Source organism: Centruroides sculpturatus, unplaced genomic scaffold, assembly GCF_000671375.1.
Source record: "Centruroides sculpturatus isolate CEXI.00-Female unplaced genomic scaffold, Cexi_2.0 scaffold505, whole genome shotgun sequence".
Lineage (NCBI taxonomy): Eukaryota > Metazoa > Arthropoda > Arachnida > Scorpiones > Buthidae > Centruroides > Centruroides sculpturatus.
The window spans coordinates 32397-58499 of record NW_019384731.1 but is presented as its reverse complement, the minus strand read 5'-3'; the positions used below and the strand labels follow the sequence as shown (position 1 = coordinate 58499).

The 26103-nt window shown below is 28.9% G+C and overlaps 1 protein-coding gene across 1 annotated transcript in view; it reads right to left on the bottom strand.

Moving 5' to 3' along the window:
• Window positions 1-919: 919 nt before the first annotated feature.
• LOC111628208 (vesicular glutamate transporter 1-like) overlaps window positions 920-26103 on the bottom strand; it is a 29170-nt gene continuing 3986 nt past the window's right edge. The window contains exons 2-13 of the mRNA XM_023371948.1: window positions 22768-22999; window positions 10507-10625; window positions 10308-10422; window positions 9039-9126; window positions 8850-8936; window positions 7262-7398; window positions 5438-5587; window positions 5214-5346; window positions 5002-5112; window positions 4264-4391; window positions 2238-2528; window positions 920-1476 (exon numbers count right to left, since the gene is read on the bottom strand). Of these exons, the coding sequence (XP_023227716.1) occupies window positions 1120-1476; window positions 2238-2528; window positions 4264-4391; window positions 5002-5112; window positions 5214-5346; window positions 5438-5587; window positions 7262-7398; window positions 8850-8936; window positions 9039-9126; window positions 10308-10422; window positions 10507-10625; window positions 22768-22999 (1948 nt within the window). The 3' untranslated portion in view covers window positions 920-1119. The remainder of the gene's footprint in view (window positions 1477-2237; window positions 2529-4263; window positions 4392-5001; window positions 5113-5213; window positions 5347-5437; window positions 5588-7261; window positions 7399-8849; window positions 8937-9038; window positions 9127-10307; window positions 10423-10506; window positions 10626-22767; window positions 23000-26103) is intronic.

The window sequence follows — 26103 nt, the reverse complement described above, 5'->3', positions numbered from 1 at the left end:
TTTTATTCATTATTCTTTCGACTCCTCTATATTTTGATGAAGAAAAATGCAATTTTCTGCACCTCATTTTCTTTTTTCTGTTGTCTCTTATTAAAATATAATCATAAAATTTAATTGTTAACTAGACTAACAATCTTGCAAATTGATTAAAACATATTTATAGAAAAAACTGCTCATAAAATCTTAGCTAAGAGAATAAAAAACAATTCTTTCTTCATTTTTTTTTGTTTTTTGCAATTGAAAACAATTAACAATTCTTTTGCATATAGCAACATTTAAAAACAGAACATATAAAGCTCATAATAATTAAATTAAAATATTATTTGTCAACATTAATTTCTCTCCAACAATGTTTTTTTTTATGTATTAATATATAACAATTTAACATTCTTATCCCCTTAACTAACAATACCACTAATCTATTAATTTATGAATTTTTTTTCTGTTATTTATCATTCCATCTATTGTTAATTTTTGTGTTTTTTTATCTAAAATTGAAAATAACTATCACAATTAATTTTCTTAGTGTTCAGTATTTAAAAATATAAAATAAAAAATAAAAAACGTGTATAATTTCCCAATAAATTAACTTAAAAATACAGTAAAATTAACGTTTATATTGTTGATTTTTAAGTGTTTTTTTTAAATATATTGCTCCACTTTTAATTCTAATTTTTTTTTTGGCTTGACAAACTTGGTGTTTAGTTGATTCTTCTTGACAACAACAATATAATTTCACACCAAAGACAACGATGAGGCTCTAGATCTATTATAATACTGAACTTTGCATCCATGCAACAATCCAAACAACCTCATGCATTGAAATGAAAGTAACAATACCATGTTATCAGAGCAATAAATAATGTTTAAATAATCCGAAATAAATTGTTTAATTCGTATTATTTTCACATTAAATGAGGTTCGTTTGAATGTTTTTTTTTTTTGTTTCTGAACTAGTGTGATCCCTATTGCTTAAACATGTTTTTTTAAATTATTTATTTTTTATTTTTTCCAAATGTTTGCATCCACTTGGGATGTTTTAGGATTTCGCCTACCTCCCCCTTCTATGATTCGCACTTTTTTATCTCTTTCGACTAAGGCATCTTAATATAGGCAGTCCTAAAACTCACGTTCCTCAACAGTTCCGTGCATATAACGATCTTTAGGAGGGGACTGAACCATCTCTTCCCTCGTTTCGAAGACGGGTTGATAATTATCCACGGTTGCTCCATAACTCGGTTGTTTGACGTTAGCAAGAGATATGGGTTCGATTATTTCTCCGTTTTGTCTGTCGTATTGTTGCTGGTCTTCTGGTTTGAAGGCATTTTCCAATGGATTCCATGAAGGGCCTTCTTCTTCTTCCGGTGGTTCTGCCCAAGGTTGTTTCTCTCCGGATGCGAAGATACCATAGAATATCACTCCAGCAAAATGTATGGCACCCGCGATTACAAATACTTTTTGCCACTGTTCCGCAACCTAAAATATATCAGTAGTTTATTAAATCAAAATTGTATATTTTATAATTGTACTTCATAAATCGATCATTTTAAATACGGTTTAAACTTTACAATTTTTAAACTATAATTTTATAAATGGTGCACTAAATAGTACATTTATCGTAACCTATCAGTGTGCGAGTGGATAAATCCATTGAACACTAGTAGTTGGTCAAGGGTTCGTGCCTCATAAACAGGTTGGGCACTTGAGTTTCCTGTGTTTCTTCACATGTCTAACACCCGAAAGGTGCCAGTTTCCTATAGAAAATCCTAGAGCCTTCCCTTTTGGAAGATCATGCACGTGTTGTGTTGCTTTCTCATTAGTCACATAAAAATAATTCGCAAATTTAAATACATTTACTCAATTGGATCAATTAAAAATAATACGAGAAAACTTAGCAGTGGCTATTGATAATGTATATAACAATTTTCCGAATGATTTTTGGGCACCATTTCCCTTTAAATCAATAAATAATACACAGTAATGGCTATATTCAAGGCAGCAAAGTCTATAGAAGATAACATAACAGTCAAACTTAATGTAACTTAAGCCATTTAAGAGATAACCAGCATTATCTGCACCCCATTATCAAGAGAATTCTTATCGCCATCTTAACTTTTGCAATGATTCTTTTGTTTGCTCTTGCAATAATACCAAAACAATTGATTTGACGGCAATTTGCAACGATCCTATGTAAAATTAATGTATGAAATATTCAATTTATCGATGCAAACACTTACCATTTCAGGTGAAACCGTTGGTTTAACATGAATAATATTTTCTGTTACGTTTGTCATTAGTGGAGTTGTTGGTATAGTCGTAGGAGTATCAGTAGTAGTTAGATTCAAATTTTCAGCGGTATAATTCGGGAAGAGTTTTTGATGAGCCTCTAATGTTTTATTCATAAAATGGAATGCTTTGTGTAATTTATGAGGAGGTTCAGTTCTGCTATTCGAAAGGACTTCATGGTGAATGTCTAATGTTTTATGAACGAAATGAGGTATTTGAGGCGTTTCTTTACCATAAGGCGCCTGAAATTCAAAAAACAAAAAATATATATATATGTAAATATACGTTTCGATAACTGAGTAAATCGAGTAAAACCTGTCTAAAACGAAACGCGATAGTCCATTTTATCGAGTTTCCTTCTTATGCAGGGTTACGTTTCTATTAAAGCAGAACGTAATCTTTACTAAAGTTACGTTATTCAGATTTTTCTTAGGTTTCGCGTTAAACAGGTTTTCGGCTTGTAGTAATATTATTCACAGAAAATCGTTCTGTTCCGAGATTTATTTTCAGTTTTGTAGCGTGTCCGTTTTAGGCAGGTTTTACTGTCTAATTTATCAGAAAGATCTATTTTATTTCTTAAATTATCTTATTCAATAAATCGAGATTTAAAAAGTTCATAATTGTAGAAAATTAATGGTTCTAAAAATGAATCTAGAAAATTTCATTTTTTGAAATTCTGAATTTTGCAATAAATTTCAGAATAAATTCACTATTTAAATTTATTTCTGAAATCTTGTTTCTTTGCTAACCTGTGAAGTGATTTTAGTTTCCTTTATAAAGATTGCAATTTATTTCTTAAATTATCTTATTCAATAAATCGAGATTTAAAAAGTTCATAATTGTAGAAAATTAATAGTTCTAGAAATGAATCTAGAAAATTTCATTTTTTGAAATTCTGAATTTTGCAATAAATTTCAGAATAAATTCACTATTAAATTTATTTCTGAAATCTTGTTTCTTTGCTAACCTGTGAAGTGATTTTAATTTCCTTTATAAAGATTGCAATTTTCTGGTTTCTTAGATATTTTTATGTTAAAAAATAGCTAAGAAAATATAATATAATATAGTATTTTTAAAAAATCTAGCAACGAATTGCTTAACGTTTCCGCAAACATTTAAAACTATGTGTGGCATCATCTGTTATAATACTTTATTTAAAAACTTTTTTATATTATTAATGATTATAAAACGAAAAAACTTAATTTTGAGGATAGGGATGAGTTTTATTAAAAAATTTCAAATGCTAATAACGAGTAAAATCTTAATTAAGTTCGATCCCACTCGAGACTTGGCACACGAGTATCCTCTATCTCTCTACCTTTAACCACCAAAATTTAATTGTATCAATGCCCCAATGCAGGAAACCTTCCTCCAAAATTTCTGAAATTTTGCAAGGAGGTTTCTGCATTAGGGGCATTATATTGTTTATGTATACCATGTGTTACAGATTTAATGTAAGACAATAGCAAAGAATCGACAGAATTATTGTGATATCGTTACAATGCCGGGCTACAATTTTTAATATTTTTCATTTATTTAATTGAAAATACATGCTCTCGATTTTAGTAATATCTTTTCCCTGTACATAATACTTTTCCCGATAATATGCCGATCAACTATATAACTCCATTCTGAATAAAATTTTTAATTGAAATCATGTAACTTCCGTTCTGTCCCGGAAGTTCATATATAGTTATTCGGGACCTTGTTTTCTATATCTGTTCTCGACTTTCATCTATCTCTGTTCTCGAGATTAAGAAATGACAGATAGACAGGCTGACGCTAGTGGGAATTTATGTCTACAATTTCTTGCAGACGTATAAATTCCCAACCTATAAAAGTTAGAACCCATTATTGGGTTCTAAATACATCCTTAAATACAATTATGAATTATATTATATATAATACACACACTCATTTATATTCATCCATACATGCATATATAATATATATAGGCTATATTATATGTAATCTTACCTCAACTTTCGTAAGCGACTCCACAACAATTGGACATATGATACCAGAAAATGTCCCAAAACCGTTTGACAACCCCATTAAAATACTGGCATATCGAGGCGCTATATCTAGATGATTTACATTGAAGCCTATAAGAGAATATATTATTTATATTATTTTATTTTATATTTTAAAAAAGTCATCTTAGTATGGCCTGCAGTTCATATTCTTATCTAAGAGTACGCTCGATCAAATAGTAATTTCCAAAAACGTGCATTTTAATGAATATCACTGGACAAGGCACATTATATTTCTTTATGTGTTGAAGCTAGTGATAGACTGGGTGATCATTCATGCATTGAACAGCGGTTAGAACCACTGCAAAATTTACAAGCGGTTACGGTGGGATCTTATCAGTTCTGCATCAGTTGATATGAACGACTCAATTACCGTGACTTGTGAAATTGGGGAATGTGTGACTGCTGCAGATGACAACTTCATCACCTTCCGAAACATTTAACTTTATTCTCAATATTCTTTAGTATATAACTTATCGTCTACTTGCTTAATAAATCGTATTGTTACGCATCTATCTCGTATAAAATATTCTAATTATACTTCTTCTTTGCGTACTTATTTAACACGAATTATCAGTTGTGAATGACGTAAACAATGTTAAAAAAATATTTTATTGTGTTTCTCATCGATTATTTATTTAATTTATTATTTAAATATAACATAAATAATTATTTTCCTTACCAGAAATTGCAAAGCCGCTGAATCCAACAGCCATTGTAAGCGCAATAATTGCAACAGCTTTGCTTCTTGTGTAAGCAACGATTAACAGAAAACAAGCTTCCATCCCGAACCCTTTCAAATTAATATAAATCTATAATAATCACATATTTGTAAACTAATATTGACATACATTTATTATTACCTCACAAATACGTAATTAATTTTAAACTAACCTCCACAGTTGAAGATTTTTCTGACAGACGTTGTTGTAAGAATTTCTCGTTTCCGTAGTAAATCTGCTAGTTGGCCTCCGAACGGTACAATTATAGTCATTACAAGATGAGGTAAAGCTCCTACAATACCAGACTGTAAATATATCAATATATTTAATTACAATTTTTATATTCAAAAATTCACTTAAAAATTGTACCGTGTGAATCAACAATTAAATGTGCACCTTGTCCAGATCGTATTTAATTACTTCACGAAAATATGTTGGCTGAGATATGATCAACATGTAGAATGTCCAACTTCTGCAAAAATTGGCAATGATGATGGCATAAACAGGCATTGAAGTGAACATCTCCTTCCACGGAGTCGTTTTGAGCTAAAGAAAACAGTTTTTCATTAAAATATATGTATTGTAATACATAGGGTAAACTAGAGTTAGATATTAGGATAAACCAGGAAGTTCTGGTAGTTGTTTTCTCTTGCATACTTTCTCTGTTCTTGTGTTCAATTGATAAGAAAACATCTTATTATTTGAACAACAGAAGCGTGTGAATAGCACACACAGCAAGCGTATCTTTCAACAAATACAATACACCTCCACGTGGCACCACCTTTCAGTTTATACACTAAGTACACGTGTTCTCTCGTGGTTTACCCTAATATATGTATAAAATATAATCTGTAGTTTCTATATAAAAATGATTTTTATATTAAATTTACTCTTCTGTTATTGATTCTTTAAGATGAAGGAAGAAGATAAGAGAAGGATGGTTATTCGTATCATTGTTGCTTCTGATGCAAGGACCAAACTCAAAGAATATCAAAGAAAAATATAATTTAAATGTATTCAATTGTTCAGCGGATAAGAATTTACTATATTATCTTTCATTTATCCTCATTATTATAATTATATCTACAAAATATTGGAATTAAGATATGTAAACACGAACTTCTGTCGGCTTGATAAAAGTAATTGTCCTAAAACAAAAGATAGAATTTTCTTAAGTTGTTAATGTATCTCGTAATTTAATATATTCTAACAACTAGAATTTTTCAAGAGTAAGAAATATTTCAGATTAAATTTATTGTACTGATTGAAATTTAACAGATTTCTGATTAAATTTCTAGATATATTCTAACTGAAACGTTTTAATCAATAGTTGCTGCGCCTGGGAGAATGATAGAACTGTATACAATTTACACTAAACAAATTATCTAGGTGTTCTTATATATTTATTTGTCGTAATTATTATTTTAAGATATGTAAATAAATAGAATAAACTTTGAAAGATATTTCTCTTTACTTTTTGAGTAAGTTCTCTTCGTATAAAAATATTTAAACTCTCTTCTCTTCTTCTTGAGAGTGTGGTCAGTTGTTTTTGTATCCAAATTTACAATTTATGTACAGAAACTGATGTCAACATCTATTTTCTCATAGTAGACTAACCCAATGGGTTTATTCTTTCCATCTGTCCATTGCAACTGTTTGAATTTTATCTGTGATAATATTGTTTATAAGAGTGTATTCATTCCTGGCTGTTACATATTGGAAAGGAGTGAATTATTTATTTTTCTGAGACATATTATATAATTCTCTAACTACCTTCTATATAATGAAAAAAGGCTTCTTCTCCATTTTTAATTGGAGAAAGGGGTTTTCTAATTAAAATTAAGTAGTTAATAGTTAACTTACAAACCATCTCGTGTTATACAAAAACAAAACGGTGTGGGTCCAGTGAATAATGAGATGCAAAATTCCTGCTAAGGAGTTTGGAGGTTGGAATTTAACATTAATTTATATGTTTTATTTATTTAATTTCATATATAAAGGGCAGAAATTTAAAAATTTTATATAAAAAGTTCGCAATTTCGCTCATATTTTCCAGTTTCATCCTTCTATAATTCTGTACAGAAACGGTTTAAATTTATTAACTCCTTACTGCACTGAACAGAAAGGAATAATAACGCATAAATGAATATTATAATTAACAATGATGTCACAATTAATTCTACAGTAGTTTATGTATATTATTTAATATTGACTGCTAACCGTGGGTGATGTATGAGCGACGTGTCCTAAACTGTTTTCAATGTAGATTAGTTCTTCTTGAGTAATTGTTGGATGTTTTGATGGCTTCTCGAATGTCAACCACATCCAGAAAATATACCAAATTAGTCCGGCGAATCCTATAAATATAATTAATTAATTAATAACTTCCATTATTTAATGGCTGCTGTAAACAGAAACATTTTAATTGTTATTTAAATTTGTTACGAGATGGGTAAACAGCGCCATTTTAAAACTTTTCTTAATAAATATGAAACGTGAACAGAATTAATTAAATTATATGAAATTTTAGTTACTAAAATTTTCTACGTGAACAAGCTTTAAATTAATTTCTGTATAAGTTTATTTAGTTTATAGTGGTCTGTGTTTACTAAAGAATATATGCGCTACAATAAGATTGTTTATGAAAGAATTTAATTTAAATACATTTTAATTTATTAATTTCATGTTTTTGTATCAATTTAAATGATAATTAAGTCATTCGGGGATTAAATTTAATATCTAAATGTTAATTAAGTGCGTCACCAGTTCGTAAATTGGGAGAAATTTGTAGTCAAAATTATATATTTTTTACACTAATTTAACTTATGCAAATGTATAATCATTCACATAGATAAGTTGTATAGATTACCATATATTTCATATAATTAATCTATGTGAAAGTCTGTTCTGAAGTGTCGTCTAAGTCACTGTTTCTTAACCTGGGGTGCATGCACCCCTGTAGATGCGAGTAGTAACGATAGGTTTTTAAACTTTAGACGTGTAATATAAAATTTAAATCTGTCTTAAACTATAGAAATTTGACTCAACTGTACTCTCAGAGTCCACAGTAAAGTGTAAATTTACCACCCTCTCTACCTTTGCCACCTTGAACACAATTTTCAAGGGTGCAAGGACGTATTTTGAGATTTAAGGGGTGCCAAAACTACAAAGGTTAAGAAACACTAATCTAGGTGTTCTCTAATGAATATTAAAGCATTAGATATATTATTTTTAATATTTTAATTAATTGTATGATGCTAAATCGAAAAATTTGATAATATAAATTATGTAAATTATTTTTTATCGTACTGTTTAAAGTATAATATTAATGCTATAGTCTATTATGTGTAAACCTAAAAAAATTTCTGAAAAATGGCCGTTATTGAAAGTTTGGCTATAATAACATTTGCATTTTTATAAATAAAACGAATTTAATCTATCTAATTTTGTTATTTAATCTTTTTAAAATAATTTAATGTAACTGTAATATATTAAAATTAAGAAGATTAAATTCGTTATATTCATAAAAATGCAATTATTATTATTACAGTAGAACCTTCAAACACAGCCACCTCCCAACAACGACCATTTTTTTCAAGAATTTTTTTCTTTTAACAAAAATGCATACAAAATAACCTCCAAACTGTGGCCATTTTATTCCATTAGTGGCCGTTGTTCAGAGATTTGGCTGTATTACAATTCATTTAAAGTTTAATAATTGAATGATTATTTAATTTGAATATGAATTATTTAATACATGACTAATTAATAAATTAAATTTTATATACTCAAAATGTTTTCATTTTACCATAAAAATAGAAGCACGCCTGCCATCCCACATAATCTGTTAGCATGCCACATAGAGGCATACCAACCACAGCTCCTGCATACGAACCTGTAATAAAAACATAAATTACTTCAGATTTTGTTTAAAATATTAAATATAAAATTTTACTCTCTAATTATTAGAAATATTAAAATATTTAATAATACGAACCACAGAATGCAAGGGTCGCTAAACGACTTCTTTCAATTGGAGGTGCCCAATGTCTCCAAATTCCGTGGCACGCTGGATACGTCACACCCTTTAAACGAGGAAAAAAACGTCTATAAAGGTTTTTATGTATGTTTTAATAACAATTATGAATATGTAAAGCGTTTAACAAAAGAGGGGAATTTTAATATATTTGGTTAGTCATCATTCATCTTGGGGTTTCCGCTTTTCATCAAATAAGAGTTTCCCTATGGAAGGATCAAGAACAATTGTTCCTACCCAATAATCGCTCATGACTAAAATCCGTGTAACACAACATTTCACGCAAAAAGACATCAATTTCCATTATGAAGTCTCTACGAATGGGAATAAGGATTACAAGAGGACCATGGCTAATGTAACCAGTAACCATTGTCAAATGACAACTATGACAAGAGATTCGCTTATATCTGATTGCTTTTCTTCTTATATTTATCTACGAAAATGCGGCAAAGCGAATGTAAACATAAAATTTCATCTATTTTGTGTGAATTTATTCAAATTTTATATTGTAGCTACATCATTTTAAATGAGTACAGAGGTTACAATCGCTCAACAATATTCTCGGACGTAGACCTACGTGAGGTTATTTAGACTGAAAAATTGCCAAAAATCATCAATATTTTACTCGATAACACGATTTTATACTTAAAAGAAGGCTCATAAAATATCAAAGGGCAATTTTAGTAACGCACTATACCAGAATCACGGGTCCATTCCATAACCATTAACATCTATTGTAAAAGAAGTCGAACAGGAAGGAACTACTTCAACATCTAAACTTATCGTTAACAATTTTATTGCAATGGCTGTCATTTACTTGCCCTGTTTAACACTGACTGCATCATGTTGCTTAGCGAGTGACGTCACTTTCCGTTATCATGTTTGCAAACTGATGGGGAAGGCATTGGTTGCTATAGAAACGTCCATTTATCACTTCTACTGACTCATGGGATAAAACTATTGTTCGGCTAAAGTAATAGTGTCTTGCTTTCAATAAAGCTTGATGCGCTCGATAGTGTTTATTAGAAGTCTTGTGCAAGTCTGAGGGAAGTAGAACGGAGAAATTTGGTAAATGAAACAGTTTCGTGTTTTATCTCGACCAATAGAATTTTACCTTACAAATATCTCTTACAATTAATGTATTAATTCTAATTAAAGTTTCGTAAATTTGAAGCTTATTTTCTTTGATACAATATATTTAATGCATTACATTGAATTAGTGGCACTTACTTCTACTAAACCTTGTAATATCCTGACAACAATTGCTAAAGCAGGATGTACTTTAGCTGAACCAGGTAGCAACATATTTAGAAATGCTGATGTTGCTATAGCAGTACCAAAGACCCTAAACAAATTTTTAAAATTTTAAATAAATTTATACCAAAATGTATTAAAATAAATTGAATTTATTTTCTAACAGGTAACTCACCTATTAGCTGGAAATTTTGCAGCTAAAAAACCTCCAGGTATCTGTGTAACTAGATACCCCCAGAAAAATGATGAATCTACAACTCCAATTGTCGTTTTTGTCCAATTTAATTCAGGTTCCTGAGGAAGAAGAAAAAGAAATTCTATATTTTTTTTTTATATAAAAGTTTCCTTCGTAAAATATAAATAAATATTTTCTTTTCGTACGAAAACAGCTTTAAAAATCCACTAAAATATTCTTTAAATTTATTAAACTGATAATAAATTTTTACTTTAACTCATTAAAATTCTAGATAAAGAAAAAATAAAATTTTAATTCCTTAAGTCAATAAATTGTCATCAATTTAATAAATTTAAAGATAATTTGGAGAATTTTACAGATTATTCTTTAAATTGATAAAAATTTATTGATTTAAGGAATTAAAATTCTAGAAGAAAATACTGGATTTTTTTCTTTATCTAGAATTTTAATGTGTTAAAGTAGAAATTTATCAATAATTTAATAAATTTAAAGAAGAATATTCTTTTAAAATTTAATAAATTTATAAGATTTAAATAAAAACTAAACATTTCCTTTTATCTAGAATCTTAATGTGTTAGAAAACAATTCCTTTTTTATAGATGCTGTGAAATGGAACCGTGTAATTGTTTGGTTCTCTCATTAAATCCACAAATTGTTCTGCTTACAGAATGTAAACCAAAGCAATTCAGTCAATCGCCAATTCCCCTTAAGCATTTTAATGAGCCCTTCTGTGGCTTATATTTTCTCAATTATTAAAATACGATTTTCGGCTGCACGTGACCTCATTCAGCTGTTCATTTGAAGAAACAAGTGAAGAATCCCGAAAGACACGAAGGACTTTACTAAATTATAACATCTACTGTATAATTAATGCCTGGTTTGGTTTGATCTCTTAATGGTCTTCCAGGAAATAAAACTGTATTATTTTTAATAGATACTGAGTAACTCGTCCAGAATATTAATAGCTTTGATAAGGATTAAAATGATTTATCCAATGGCGGCACGCGTGATTAAAGATAAATACTGTCAGATATAAATTAATGTACGTTATTATACAATACAATAATGTTTATATAACGTTAAAATATACAAAATTTTCGTGTATCGGATAAAATTTTTTTATTTTAGAAATTTGAAATTCAAATTGAATTTTTCTAAAAGGTCATCCCGTGCCATTCAATAATATAATAATTATAAAATAATAATTTTATTTGAAAAAATATATTCAATTTTTTATTCTAAGTTAAGCATATTCTCGTATTTTATTTGGTAAATTATGATTTTTTTTTTCCTGTTAAAAATCCATGCATATTTTAAACACCAGGGAGGGTAAAGTGTTTTTGCCTCCTGGTGTTAAAATGGAAATATTTAATTTAATTCAAATAAATTATTATTATTTTTTTTTTAATAAAATATAAAATTCATCTGGATACGAGTCCAAGTTTACTTGCCATGTCTAATCACCTGTAATTCTGCCAGCCCATTTCTACAAACAAATATTATATTTTTAATTGTGTTGGGATTGTCACCTGTGGACATTTTAAACTGTTTTACATATTCGTGCAGAGGCATAGCCTCTAAAGAAAGGTTGTCTCTGCAATAGAAATAGTTGTTCCTGGTGATTAGACATGGCAAGTAAACTTGGACTCGTATCCAGATGAATTTTATATTTTATTAAAATGTAATTCTGCCAGCCCTTTTCTACAATCAAATAAATTAATTTAAATCTTTAGATTTAAAAAAAAAACAAAGGCCATGTTTTTCAAAATATATAAAATTATAAATTAAACTGGGCTGATTCCTATGAAAGGATCAATTCAAATTTTTAATTTGTTGTAATTTAATTACTACGAGATAAAGATACCTTTTTAAAGGCTGTCTTAGTGCCCTGTGGGCACTAAGACAGCCTTTAAAAAGGTATCTTTTCATGCCTATTATGGGCCCTGTCAGGCCCACAATGGAGATGACTAGGTGGTAAGAGATGTGGCTTGACATATTTAGGATAAACCATCCCCTGAAGAAATTCTTGTGATTCGCTCGGGCTCGAACCCGAATCTCCAGCGCAGTCTATTGCTCTGGGAATCCGGGCTTTACATATTTCTTTCTAAATTGTTTTGTAGGCTGCATTAAATAAACAATATAAAAATTACTTCTTTTTGGCGTAATGCTCTATCATTTAATTTCTATACTCCCTTATTTCATATTTCAATGCGCTTATTAAGATGTAAATGAAAATGTTTTAATGTAAAATTTTTAAACGCTTAATAGCAAAAGAATAGAACTTGCACTACACGTAAATATTAAAATTACAAAGTTACTACTGTAATTTTACAGTAATTATTTTAAATAGAAACAAAATTTTAGTTAATAGAGCATTTGTCTTTAGGTTACATGTTACATTCATAATGATTGTGGATAATGACGAATATTAAATCTCTTGAGAAACGTTAAGGCTCTTAGTGTCTAAAATAAACATAAAATTTTAATTGTCAGAGAAAGTTCTCTGACAAATACAATAAATTGTAAATTGTTTGAAGTAAATAAATGTTTAAATAACATTTATTGTGTTATTCAAACATTTTGTTTGTTCAAAAATATATTTTTTTAAAAATAAGATTCCTCTTTAAAACACAAAATTACTACAATGTTTTCACACTAATTCCTTGTAAAAATTGCTGACTTTCTTGTACAAAACACGGTTAACTAACTTTTAGGTCCCCCTGTATAATTCTAAAAGTACTGTACATTTGTGCTTCATCCACATTAATATATAGCTTAAGAACGAATATATAAATGAATATTCGGAAATATCCTATATATAGTCTATGTATACTTTCTATAACTGAGAATACTGTATATTATTTAAAATGAATCTATAATATTAAATTTTACAAATTAAAATTCGTACATAAAGTGTTTGAATAGAACAAAGAATATACTAAAGTTAAGAAATATCCCACTTTATAAAGCATGGAAGAATTCGATGAGAATAAGAATTATACGTATAAATTATTAGGATTTATTAATAAAGAATAATTAATAGAGAATGCAATAAAACCTCGTAAACCGGAATCGCACGGTATCGAATATCTTTTCCGGTTTGACAAGTTTGCATTTTGAACAGAAAATCTCTCCTTTCCAAAGAATTTTCCGTTTGGGCAGGTTTCCGTCTTATTAAGGTTTCGTTCTAGATAGGTTTTACTGTATTTTATACTACTTATTATTCATTATATTCTTAATTCAGGATATTCTTTACAGTCCGAAGTGCTTTTGAAGTGTATTCCCAAAGGTTTATGGTTTCTTACATGCTTCAGAACTTAAAATTGGGGTGATTCTTCTTGGGGTAAAGTTCAAAAAATCATAAAGGATATTCATTATTCTCCAATAAATGCGTTATTTATATAAATTGACTTTGATGTATTGCTTAATGCACGAAACAGGAATAAAAGTAGCATTAGTCTGCTGTATTCACTGGTACAGTAAATGCATTATCCATAATTCATTCTTCTTTTATTTCCATACACCAACCTTGTGAATCGTATAATTTTATTTGTACGTGTATCACTTTCGCATAATTTACTTAACGATCATTAATAATAATAATGAAGTGCTACATTATATTTGTATCATTTTAATATAGAGACCGTTAGAATAAATTACATTTAATTCTACATTAATATAGAATATATAAAATACAGTATATAAAATAAGGAATATAATACAAACTATCTACGTAATAATATTTAGATTTTTATGAAGAAAATATATTATAAATTCGATAATTATAATGAAACTTAACAGTATAGTAATTAATTCATCGTATTAATATACTGTATATTTATTTATACATTATGACCGCTCGCTTTACGACGGATTTCAGGAACGTAATATTAAATTACGACGTTAAACTTGTGAAAGAGGACAATTTATTTTACGGCAGATTTACACGTACGTAAGCTCAAATTAAGACACTGAACTTGTGAAAGAGGACGAATCGATTTATGCTTAATTTTATGAAAAGTAAACACTGTTTTATAAATTTAATTACGAAATATTATTATGAATAAATATTGTTTATATTACAACATATTTTTTATCTGAAAATATTCACAAATGTGCTTAAAATGTTGCTAAGATATTGCAAATTCCTTTGCTCACTTTATAGATTCTTTATACGTTTATAAGCATTTCGTATTATTCGAAAAAACCCATAAGTTAATTATTTATAAAATAATTAAAATATAGTTTTAAAGTTTAACTACAAAGTTCTTATGCCTGATATTTTATCCAGAATATTTTAGGTTTCTTAGATACTCTGTTAGAAAAGGTTGTTTTAGAGACTAGGATCAGGATATCTTAGATACTCTCTAAGAGACTAGGATTAGCATGTCTTGGAGAATCTCTTAACAAATAAGATCATGATATCTTAGGCACTAGGATCCGGATATCTTCGAAACTCTCTTAGAGATTAGAGACTAGGATCATGATCTCTTATAGACTATTTCGACGACAAATTGTATATGGAGCTAATGTAAAGTTGCCACCTCCTCCAAAACCAGACTTAACAATAGATATAGGAACAATAGAATAATTCAACAATAGAATGATAATAGAACAATAGAATAATTCTCTTTGGAGAAGTTGCCAATGAGGAAAAATCTCGACTCGTTTACAACAGTCAAAGATCTAAAAACAGCTGCTGTTTTAATGATTTTCAGACGTTTACATCAAAGGAAACGTTCAGAAGAACGTGAGAAAGATTCAAATTTGTTCGAAAGACTGGGAAATGTCTTGTTAACTAGCGTAGATTTTGTGGCTATCCTTTAATCATTATTTAAATTATGCAAAGAAGGATTTTATTTTATAGAAAACCATACTCGAATTTTAGAAAAAAATTTTTAAAAAGGCAAATAATCTTGCAGATAATTTAATAAAAACTTTTTAGGATAATCGAATAGGATATTCACTTACACCAAACTTTCCCATTTAAGTTCTTCCCATTATTTCTTTCTCGAAAATTACTCTTGTAATTTAATATAAAGCACCTCTACTTAAAAGATTTGAAACGTATAAAATTACCTGTACAAAACGGAACTTGCCCAAATGGGAAAAAATATTCGGTACTATGTGATTCCGGTTTATACAGGTTTCACTGTATTTTTATCTTAATCATTAAACTGATTCAACTTACAAACATTAAATTCTTTTATTTCTTCTTATTTAAATCAGTTTAATCAAATGATAATTCAATTGTTTAGATTATATTGTAAACCTGTCAAAAGCGGAACCTGAATAAAACAAAAACCAGCCTAAACGGAAAAAATTCTTCGAAACGGAACTATTTTCTACGTTAAACCTATTCAAAACGGAAACCTGCCAAACTGGGAAAAATATTCATTATGGTTTACACAGGTTTTACTGCTTGAAAATTCTTACATAGAAAAGAATAAGAATTTTACACACCTCTTATATATACGAAAATTCTAACAATGTGCTAGTGTTTAGGGATCAATCACTGTGTAAAATATAGGAGCTTCGACCCTGTATTATATGAATAAAAGTCTGAAAAAAAGACGTGAAAAATGAGACATTTATTCACGTGAAATAGAGATAACGAGACAAAACAGAGCAGAGGTCGTACGAATCAATCATTAATAATGTTGAAAGTGGTGGCAGTCACGCGGCGAATAACTGACAGATGCATTAGTCGCATTGCTTAGACATCATCAACCACCCCAGCAGAAGCAATGATAATGTCTCTTTCTAACGTAATTATAACAGAAATCTCAAGTTTTAACTCTATCCTACACTACACAAATACAAGGGCGTCAGCACTTTAATACAACGCTCCTACACCAGGAAACAATGGAGTTTTCCTATTTTTAAATAAGTTTAACCCGTGGACTATATATCTATACAGAAAAGGAATCCACTTCTAATACAGTAAAACCTGTTTTGGCTGGTTTCCGTTTTACTGTATTTATGTTTAAAACACCGTTGATAATTACTGTACAGTAGCTATAAGATAATGGGCGGATGCGTATGGAAAAGGAAGAAGATTTTAAGAGTTTTAATGAAGATCGATTGAAGTTGGTGTGTCAGTGAATAGACGACAAGTTTCTCCCTCTTTTTTTCATCACAGGAAATTACTTTTTATCTTAAATATTTGAGAAAAATAATATTTAAAATATAAAATTTAATATTCTCAATTTTGTTTTCACCCCCTCCTCACTTATAATGATAAATATAAACTACGTCAGAGTATCATACTTGTGTACTTCGTGTGTGGCAGGTGCTATATTCTGTTTTATTAAATCAAAAAGTATTTGCATTTTGTTTCCTTCTCCCTGACTAGAGAATGAAATTAGATAGAAAAATCAATAATGCTCCAATGAATGTGTATCATTCGTAGCTTGTTTACGCTGTTTTCAGTCTCTATGTTCTTAAAATATGTAATTTTTACTATAATATAATAAGGGTATCGAATTCAGATTATATTATAAATATTATTTAAAGTGTGTAGTTTATAGGCTATATTTAATTTTTTTCTGAATTTAATTCAAACATTAATACATTTTTATTCGACTTTAAATTTCGTTTTTCTAAATTACATCACGTGAAAAATGTAAAATTTAGCTTACTTGTGTCCAAAATTGATAGGATAATGACAAAAATGTAGACTTTTTTTTGACATTATTGTGTTGTCTAGTACTTAATTCTGGTCAAAGAATCAAAGTCATCAAAAGAATAGAAATACGGAAGCCTCATTTTAGGTGTCTAATTGATACCGGTGCTAGCAATAGTAGTAAAGGCATATCTGCAGAAAAAGCTGTTATTTATGTGCTGTAAGTGTATGCATGTATGTTTAAGAATTTCCTGTGACATGTGTTAGTATGGCTTCCTTCTGTAATGTAATATACAAGTATGTACTGTTGTGAAGCCCTAATGTTTCTAGACTTTGTGTAGTGTATGTATGTACGATGCCTATCATACATCATACTTAAAAGAGACAATCATATGCATCATACACCATGCCTATCATACATCATACTTGTGAATCCTCCATATTTGTCCTCCAAAGATTCAGCCTGCAGTTTGACACAGTTTTGTCAACGTAATCCTAATTGAGATCCTTACAATTACCGTTGACTTAGGAGTACTTCTTAGTGTCTGTGTCTCTTTACACTCTTGGATCCACGTCAGTGTTAAATAGGTTTAATGTTGTACTGTTTTCTTTTTCTGTAAGAACTTTGTGTAATTGTGACATACTTGTTTTTCATAGAAAAACTTTTGTAATGTCTGTATTGTTTATAATGAAGAGTTAGTATATCTGTGAGGCCTTGTCCTCCTGTTTACAAGGAAGAGTCAAGCCATTTTGCAAAAGACTTGGATAGTACTTTTCTTTATATTTCTTAAATGTTCGTTTTTCACTTTGTTGCTACAGTTGTGTCTAATGTTTAGATCCAAATGATTATGTGTTTTGCTCCAGTTGTATTGTTAGTACTGAGTTTAATCTGCTGCTGTATTCTTCTGTTATTCTTTATTTTCTTTGTGCTTGTTCTGTGAGTTTGGCCTGTTGGAATCCTAAATATTTATAGACGTCATCGTCATCGTCACCCAAGGATTCAATGACGTCTTCATTTCCGAATAAATAATCATTTTTCTTTGCAGTTCGGTTTTCAATTTGAAGTGTTCTGCGCTTGCCTAGGCCAAATTACATTTGAATATCAGTGGAGTAAGTGTATAACATCTAATAGGTGACTTAGCTGTGCTTGTATGGATGCATACTTTTATGTCGTCCAAATACAGGAAATAAAATAATATGTATTGTTTTGTTCTGTTGTGTTCGGTGTTGTATTTGTGTATTTGTATTTAGTATTTTTTAAACTAGTAGACAGTAGATTCAAGACAGACAGAACTATAGTGGATTTAAGTAATGTCCTTGGAAGATTTCTTAATATGTACGTTTAGTTTGTTTCAATGTATGTGTCGTAAAGTTTGAAGTGTAGTATTGTTTTCAAGAGTTGCGTTATGTTTTTTACAAATGTTGGATATACTGTATTTTGTTTAGTTGTACAGTACCTGTCAAATACTTTCTTATAATTCTTATTATGATACGTGTTGTTTGTGAATTTGTGATAGAAGAACTGAATCTAAGAGTAATTTCCATGTGGTTTCTACGACATCTTTTCTGTTGTTCTCTAAGAATGTTGTGTTGTTCTGTATCATTTTATATTGTGTTTATGATATATTAAGTATTTTATAGCGTGTAGTAAGGCACGTGATTGGTCTGTATTGTATAGGATCACTGATGTTAATTTTTGAATTTTATGTAAATGATATCAGCCTTGTGTAAGAAATTTTGTCTTGTAAATTGTTGGTTGTGTATGCAAAATGTTTGGCGTTGTAAATATTTTATACCAGAAATTTTGAATGTTGTCTTTTAATTATTATTATTTTTTGACACAAGGCATGATTAGTGTATTGTGCATGTTGTTTTCTTTTTCTTTGATTCACTTTGTTTCATTTTTGTGTGTGATTGGATTGCATCACAAGTGCGGCTAATACTTTATGACTTTTTTGTGCTCTTTGTGCTGTAGTTGTATGGTGAGCTTGCCAAAATAATTTATTTTGTTACAGGTCTTTGCTTCTTGGCTACTAGTTTTTGTTTGAAAGTATCATAGTATTCATGCATTTTCATATTGTGTTGTTCGTGCTGTGTGTGTGTTTTAATTTATTTGAATATTTCCCTAACCTTTTTCATTAAGTGTAGTATTGTTGTTTTTAATGTATTGTGTCGACCTAATTGCTACTTATTGCCAGGCAGGCTTATAATTTGTTTGTTTTAATTGTCAGTTTGGGATTGTATTTGAATGCCATGATATGTAGCTATAGTGAGTGCAACAGAAAAGACTAATGTATACTTTGGTTGAATGTATTTTGGCAATATGTATTTAAATAATAAAGCTTTCCTAATTGTTTAGATGTGTTTATTTTGGAAATTTGTGATTTTTGTATGGGCTCTAAATATGTGCTTATGTATGTTTCTTGGAATAAATTTGTAAATGTGCTAATATAGTGTCATTGGTTTGTAATTGTGTTTATGTTTTCATGTGTATTTTATGCTGTGTAAGTTTTCATGAATGTTTTGTTGAAGTATTATCACAGAATGTGTATTATCTAGTGTTTTATGTACAGTATATGGCCAATAAATTGCTGTTTGATTCGTACCAATGTTGTTTCTGCGATAAGATTGCTGTGTATAATTATACTTTCCTAATCAACATGCCTTTGTTTTAGTAACAGTACTCTTGTGAATTTATGTGGCGTCTGTCTTTATGCCGACATGTCTGTTCATGTTTTATGATGATACGGTCGATGAATTCGTTTACGTCTTGAATCCATTTGTTACGTGGTTTTCCGGCCTTTGTAATGGACTGACACTGAATCACCTAGATCGGCCCCTCTGACGCTGTTCAGCAGTCGCCCACTCTACTTTGTGGGTCAGTTTTTGCTTCGTTTCTCCCTACACACCATATTTGGGTAGCCCTATTGGAAGCTTATTCACCGGCCGGCATCACTTTATGGTTCATAACTATTAAACTCTCTGACCTCGATAAAGTGGCAACTAGCAAGAGACTCATTATTATATTATTATTATTATTGTATGTATGTTATTATGTAGATTATCATTATAATATAAAACACCATAAAAGAAATTAATATGCAATAATTTTTTTAAATATTTAAAAATTTAAAATAAAATTAATAAAAAAATTTTATCTTTATCATATTTTAATGTATAATATGAATTATATAAACAACACATATACATTTTTTACATAAATTTATATTCTTCGCATCGGATGGAGCTTGTTACACTGTGTATTATTGGAGACACTATAACAAGACAATATGTTTTGTCAGCATCTTCAACTGAACGATTCTATTGTTGTTTTTCCTATTGTCATAATATACGGATCAGTTTTTATCGCTCCATTGAGAATCTAGAGATCCTGCAATTGATCTCTGAAATGAGATCCTTTCACAAAATCCTGCTATCGAATTTTTATCCGGGTCGCATTGATTTACACAGAATTCCGGATATCATCAGTTAAAAGAAATTATATCTTTGTTCGATTATCCGTTATCGATTCGTCTAATTTAATGGTGTGTAAAATATTTTTTAAAAGGGGACCATCATTTCGGGGAGTCTCAACTATACTGGATCTTAGTTCAGGATCCTAAATGTCGTACAATACAAATATCACGTAATGTGGGTTCGAAAAGCGGCCTCCTGTACCCCTATATACGCATTTTATTAAAAAATTATTACATGAATTTTTAATATTTTCTTTTGAAATTTAAGAAGTAAGAGCATTATTATTATTCATTTATATTTTACAAAAATTTACTTATAGATGAAGGTGCTTAAAAGATATAAAAACCAGTCGATTTTCTGCAGTTGATTTTTTTTCTTATGCTGAAAAAAATAAAATAAAATAAAAACGGAGGGAGCGAAAGAGAAATGAGGGTTGGAGAAAAGGCAACATAATGTAAAACAGATATCTGGGCAAACAATCCCATGGGAGCATTCAGTCCATACCCTGCTTTGGCAACCTAATGGAGAAACGGTGTCTTTCAGCTCGTAAAAGACATTAACGCTTTCTAGGCAGTCTGCTGAAAACAGCCTCCAGTGTCCTACGTCACACATTGACTCCATCTTTTACACAAGAGTGCTGCAGCTCTTTCATACTCAATCATTACCAATGGCTAAAATAATGATCTTCACAGATAAATGTTTTGTGTGATTTTAAATAACACCCACGTGTTTTATTTTTTTAAAAGTTATATTAAATTATTATATTTATACTCAGGTTTACTAGTGATACGTCATACTATAACAATACTTTTTATTAATTTTTAACTTTAAAAAAGTAAGTAATTTTTGGGATATTTTGAGCATTATTTTTAGAATTAAATAAAAAAATTTAAGCTAAAAATTAGTCATGTATAAGTTAATTGTATTATTTATTTTTATTGTATTTTTTTAATTTAAATTTTTTGAAAAATTCGCTTAATTTTTATTTTCTTTTGATGAATCCATTGGGAATTACATTAATTTATATTCAAATCTATTGAATTAATTATATGGAAATACTTGATGGATATTTCTGGAGCGTAGATAATTTGTCGCAAACAGGCGAGGCACAGGAGACACTCCTCCCTCTTTCAGTCACGTCACACCAATGGGCGTTGTCGTGTCAAACACGAACACATATTGCTAGGATACAAATTTGGAATATGCAAAAATCCTTCCTTTCAATTTGTAGAAATCCTTACATTCCAATGGAATATAATTATCAAATTTTCTATGTGATTCACGCGGGGGAGGAAATTCGTCGTCATATTCCATGATTCTGTAAAGTATTTGTAGTATTGGCCTGCTGTAAGAATTAAAATGGGGGTTTTTTTGAAGTGAAAGTATCTGTTTATAAGAAAATTATGGGATAGTTTGTAAAAAGAAAAGTAAATCAATAAATTCGTTAATTATCTGTGAACAACATCTATAAAACGGACTTCATTAAGAAGTTCTCTTTGATTTTGGTCTTATACAATAAAAAATTAAACTTTTTAAGGGAAAATTTTAAGATAATGTTTGATAATGCTTTTATCTTCTATAAGTTTTAATGGGGTTTTTTAATTAATAGTGCAAAATAATATACGACTTTTTTTCAAATTTATGTAAGTTAGATAGGATTGGATTTTTGGAATAAGGCAACACAACACGAGGGTAATTTACTAAGTGGTGCATCTCGAGTGGACTTTCTATGGAAAACTATTTTGGTTTTAGACGTGGAAAAATTCGGAAAACTCCACGCAACCAACCTGTTGGTCAGGCTCGAAACCCACAACCAACATAAAAACACTTTAGTGGTATTTCAGAACATTTCATAAAGAATATTGCACTTCCTTTATTTATAGTTAAACTTTTAAAAAAAAATTATATATTCCAAAAAATGCATATAATTTTTGTGTGATTTAACTTCATTTTAATCTTTCTAAATTTAAAAATAAATTAAAGAAAATTCTCAATTTTAAATTGTTTCTATGTCTTATATACAAATTTTAAGTAATAAAGGAATGCTTACTGTTTGAAGAGTATTTATAAAAGAATTAATAGAATATAAATATAAAATTATTAATATATGTATATAAATAAATAAAGAAGTTATATACCATTTTGACTACGGCTACTCCCATGTTACAACGAATGCCAAAACTGATAAGGAAGCCAACAGAACTAAGGACAGCAACTGTATACCGTTTTGTTAGATCGCAGCAAGGACAGTTTGGCTCTAAATACCTCTTCCAATTTTTATCTTTTTCTTTAGTTTCTGGACCATAATATTCTTCTTGTAGTTCATCGTGTTTGGCAAAACCTTTCTCGTCATCTTTTTTCTTTAATTTGCTTTAAAAATAATATTGTAATTCAATTTTTAACATCGTTTATGTGATTTTTAATCTTATAAACTATATATTTATATTATAAACTGTTGATATACTTTATACTGTTTTTAATTTTATAATGGCATATAAAATTAAATGGGCTCGTGTTGTAGCTGTTTAGGTATAAGTGATGCAGATTTTTTTTTTTCTTTCTAGGGCCACAGACATGTTGAGGCCCTACCCAAGCTCAGTACAAATCCTATGATTACTAATTAGTACAGATTTTGTAGGTAATGTAATCATTAAGGTCTCAGAAAGCCAAATCACAAGCTTTCAAGAAGCCTATAAGACCTGTGAGTTGACTTTCTGAGGCCTCTTCATTAAAGAATGCACTACTTTTCAAAGGATAAACGTTAAAAATTTACTAAATAACTATTAAATTATTGAATTATAAAACAAAAATATCTCTTTTAAATAAATAAAATGAGAGAACAAAAGTGATTTTTATATTATTTTTTAAATAAATTTCTATAATTTATAATATTAATTTTTATATTAACAGGAGAATTAATTTATTGAATTTTGCCTTATTTTAAAAATAAATTTGATTGTTTTAATTTACTTATTTAAAATTATATAATCGAGATTGATTGAATTTTTATTAAAAATCAAATGAATTTTTTATTTTAAATTTTTTAATAATTGGCGTTTTCATTTATAAAAATCAATTTTTATTATAATAAAAATACAATATTCTCTCAATTTTATTACTTTAATATAAATTTAATCATATTTAAAAATAATTATAATTAGGGGAGACCGGGGCAACTTCGGCATGCGGGGCAAGTTTGTCAAGCGCTTTTTTTTAAAAACAAATTAAAAGGAGACTTTGATTATAGGTTAGGCAGTTGAGTTTTATTGGTGGCTTGTTGAGTGTAGTGTTTTTATTGTTCTCCAACAAGCGTAGTTGAATTATCAAGCAAATTTTCATTTTCGTTGAATTCCATATAATATTTTNGAAATACACAAAAATGTAGTTCAACAAGGATACATTTTGATGGTATTAATAGAATTTCAACCAGAACAATTTAAAAAAAATTGCTTCTGTAATAGTTGAAATTTTCAAAATTTCATTTGAATCCAAAATTGTTTTGGACGAGGACAACTGATAGTACAATAGCAAAGGAGAAAAAAAAAATGCTTATTTCTATTTAAACATTTATGTGTTTTTCATAATACACAACAGTGTTATATTAAAATAATAAAAATGTATTATTTAATTTTATTTTAAAAAATCTCTGTATAGGCCTACATGGGAATACAGATATTTAAATATAAATTTTCTGCAGAGAGAAAACAATTCAATGACAATTGCACAGATCTAAATTGCTGATAACTTTTTTAAACTTTTAACATTCTGCTACATACTATACAATAGTTAGACAAATTACAAAAAGGTAAATACAGTCTATAACACTGTTGATAATTCCGTTTTATATGAATTCCATGTTGTACGGGTCACTTAGATTTTACAAATATGTGAGATTTTACAAATACGGCACATGTATTTGTAAAATCTAAGTGACTCGTACAACATGGAATTCATATAAAATGGAATAATCAACAGTGTTATGGGGGTTGACTCTAATTGTAATGTTTTGCCATTTTCCAGATTGTAGTTTAATTTCTTTTAGAATACAATGAGCCCCTCACTTTCAATTGATTCAGCATATAATCAAATACCTTTACTTATGATGATTCCTGCCAACTGGAACATGTGAGCAAGCATTAGAGACCATATACAGTGAAAACTGCTTAGGCAACCACCTGCAATACAACTCTGGGTTTAAATATAATAAAGGAAAACTAACAAAGTTATTTTCCCCAGATTAAAAATAAAAATTTTGTCAATAAAGGATTTATTCTCTCTCTTTCCCAGCCTATAACTGGGCTTAGCAATTTTAAATACTACCTGGAACTGATAAATTGTTTGATACAGCTTTTATTTTTGTAACTCGTTCTCTTAAAAAAGTAGAAATATTAACATCAAATTTAAAATAGTAAAAGATAAATTATAATTGGAAATCTTGATGACATAAAAGAGAAATTGCCTCATCCAGCAGAAAAATCTATATATATATATATATATATATATGGACTGGTGTTATATTATAATATTTCTGGTGAGTGAATAGACAGTCGACTTATCACCCTCATCTTGGGATTGTACCATTCATCACCATGACTTTCTCCCCCCTTTCCGCAAAAATCGATGTAACACTAGTTTCTAAAACTATCGACTGAGAAAAAGTGCAACTAAATTTATATTTAAAACAAAAAAAAACTAAAATTAAAATGTTTTTTATGTATTAACAAGTGCTGGATAATAGGATTTTTATTTCCGGTTCTGGCAGTGTTTTATATTAAATTCTCCTTTATTGATCAAACCTGCTTGATATAAATTTTTATGACACTAATCAAACCTACCAATGAATTATGGTTTATATATTGTAATAAATTTTGTTTTCTCGTTGATAATAGTTGTGTTAAATCAAAAATTATGGATTAATTTCTCTTATAAATTTCATTAAATTGCGAATAAAATTGGAAATTTATTTTGGATTTTGTCTAGAAAATTTGGGAAATTTTTGTAAGATTTTTTTTTAGGAAAATATATTAAAATTTTATTGCGAATTAGAATGTTTATAAAATGCATATATGTCATTATGAAATTTAATTACAGTTAAATTGAAGAAATATTCAATTTGAATAATTAAGGTAATATATTTTAATTTTATATATGAAATATATTCGAGATATAATCTATAAAAGGATGAATTAATACAATTCTATAATAAAAGAACTAAAAAATTATTTTATTTTCAGTTATTTGTATATGTTACCGCTAAAGCTCGGAAACTCGTTAATCTGCAGATTAACTAGCGTGATCCGTTAAAGTTGCTAAAATTGTTCTATTTCTCAAATTACCTAGGTAATGTGCAGATTATCTAGGTAATCTGCAAATTACCTACTAGGCACTCGGTAAAGTGAAAATAAGATCTTTGCTGAAACAACAGCAACGTTTCTGTACGCTTAAATTAACATAATGTTCTTTATTTAATTTTC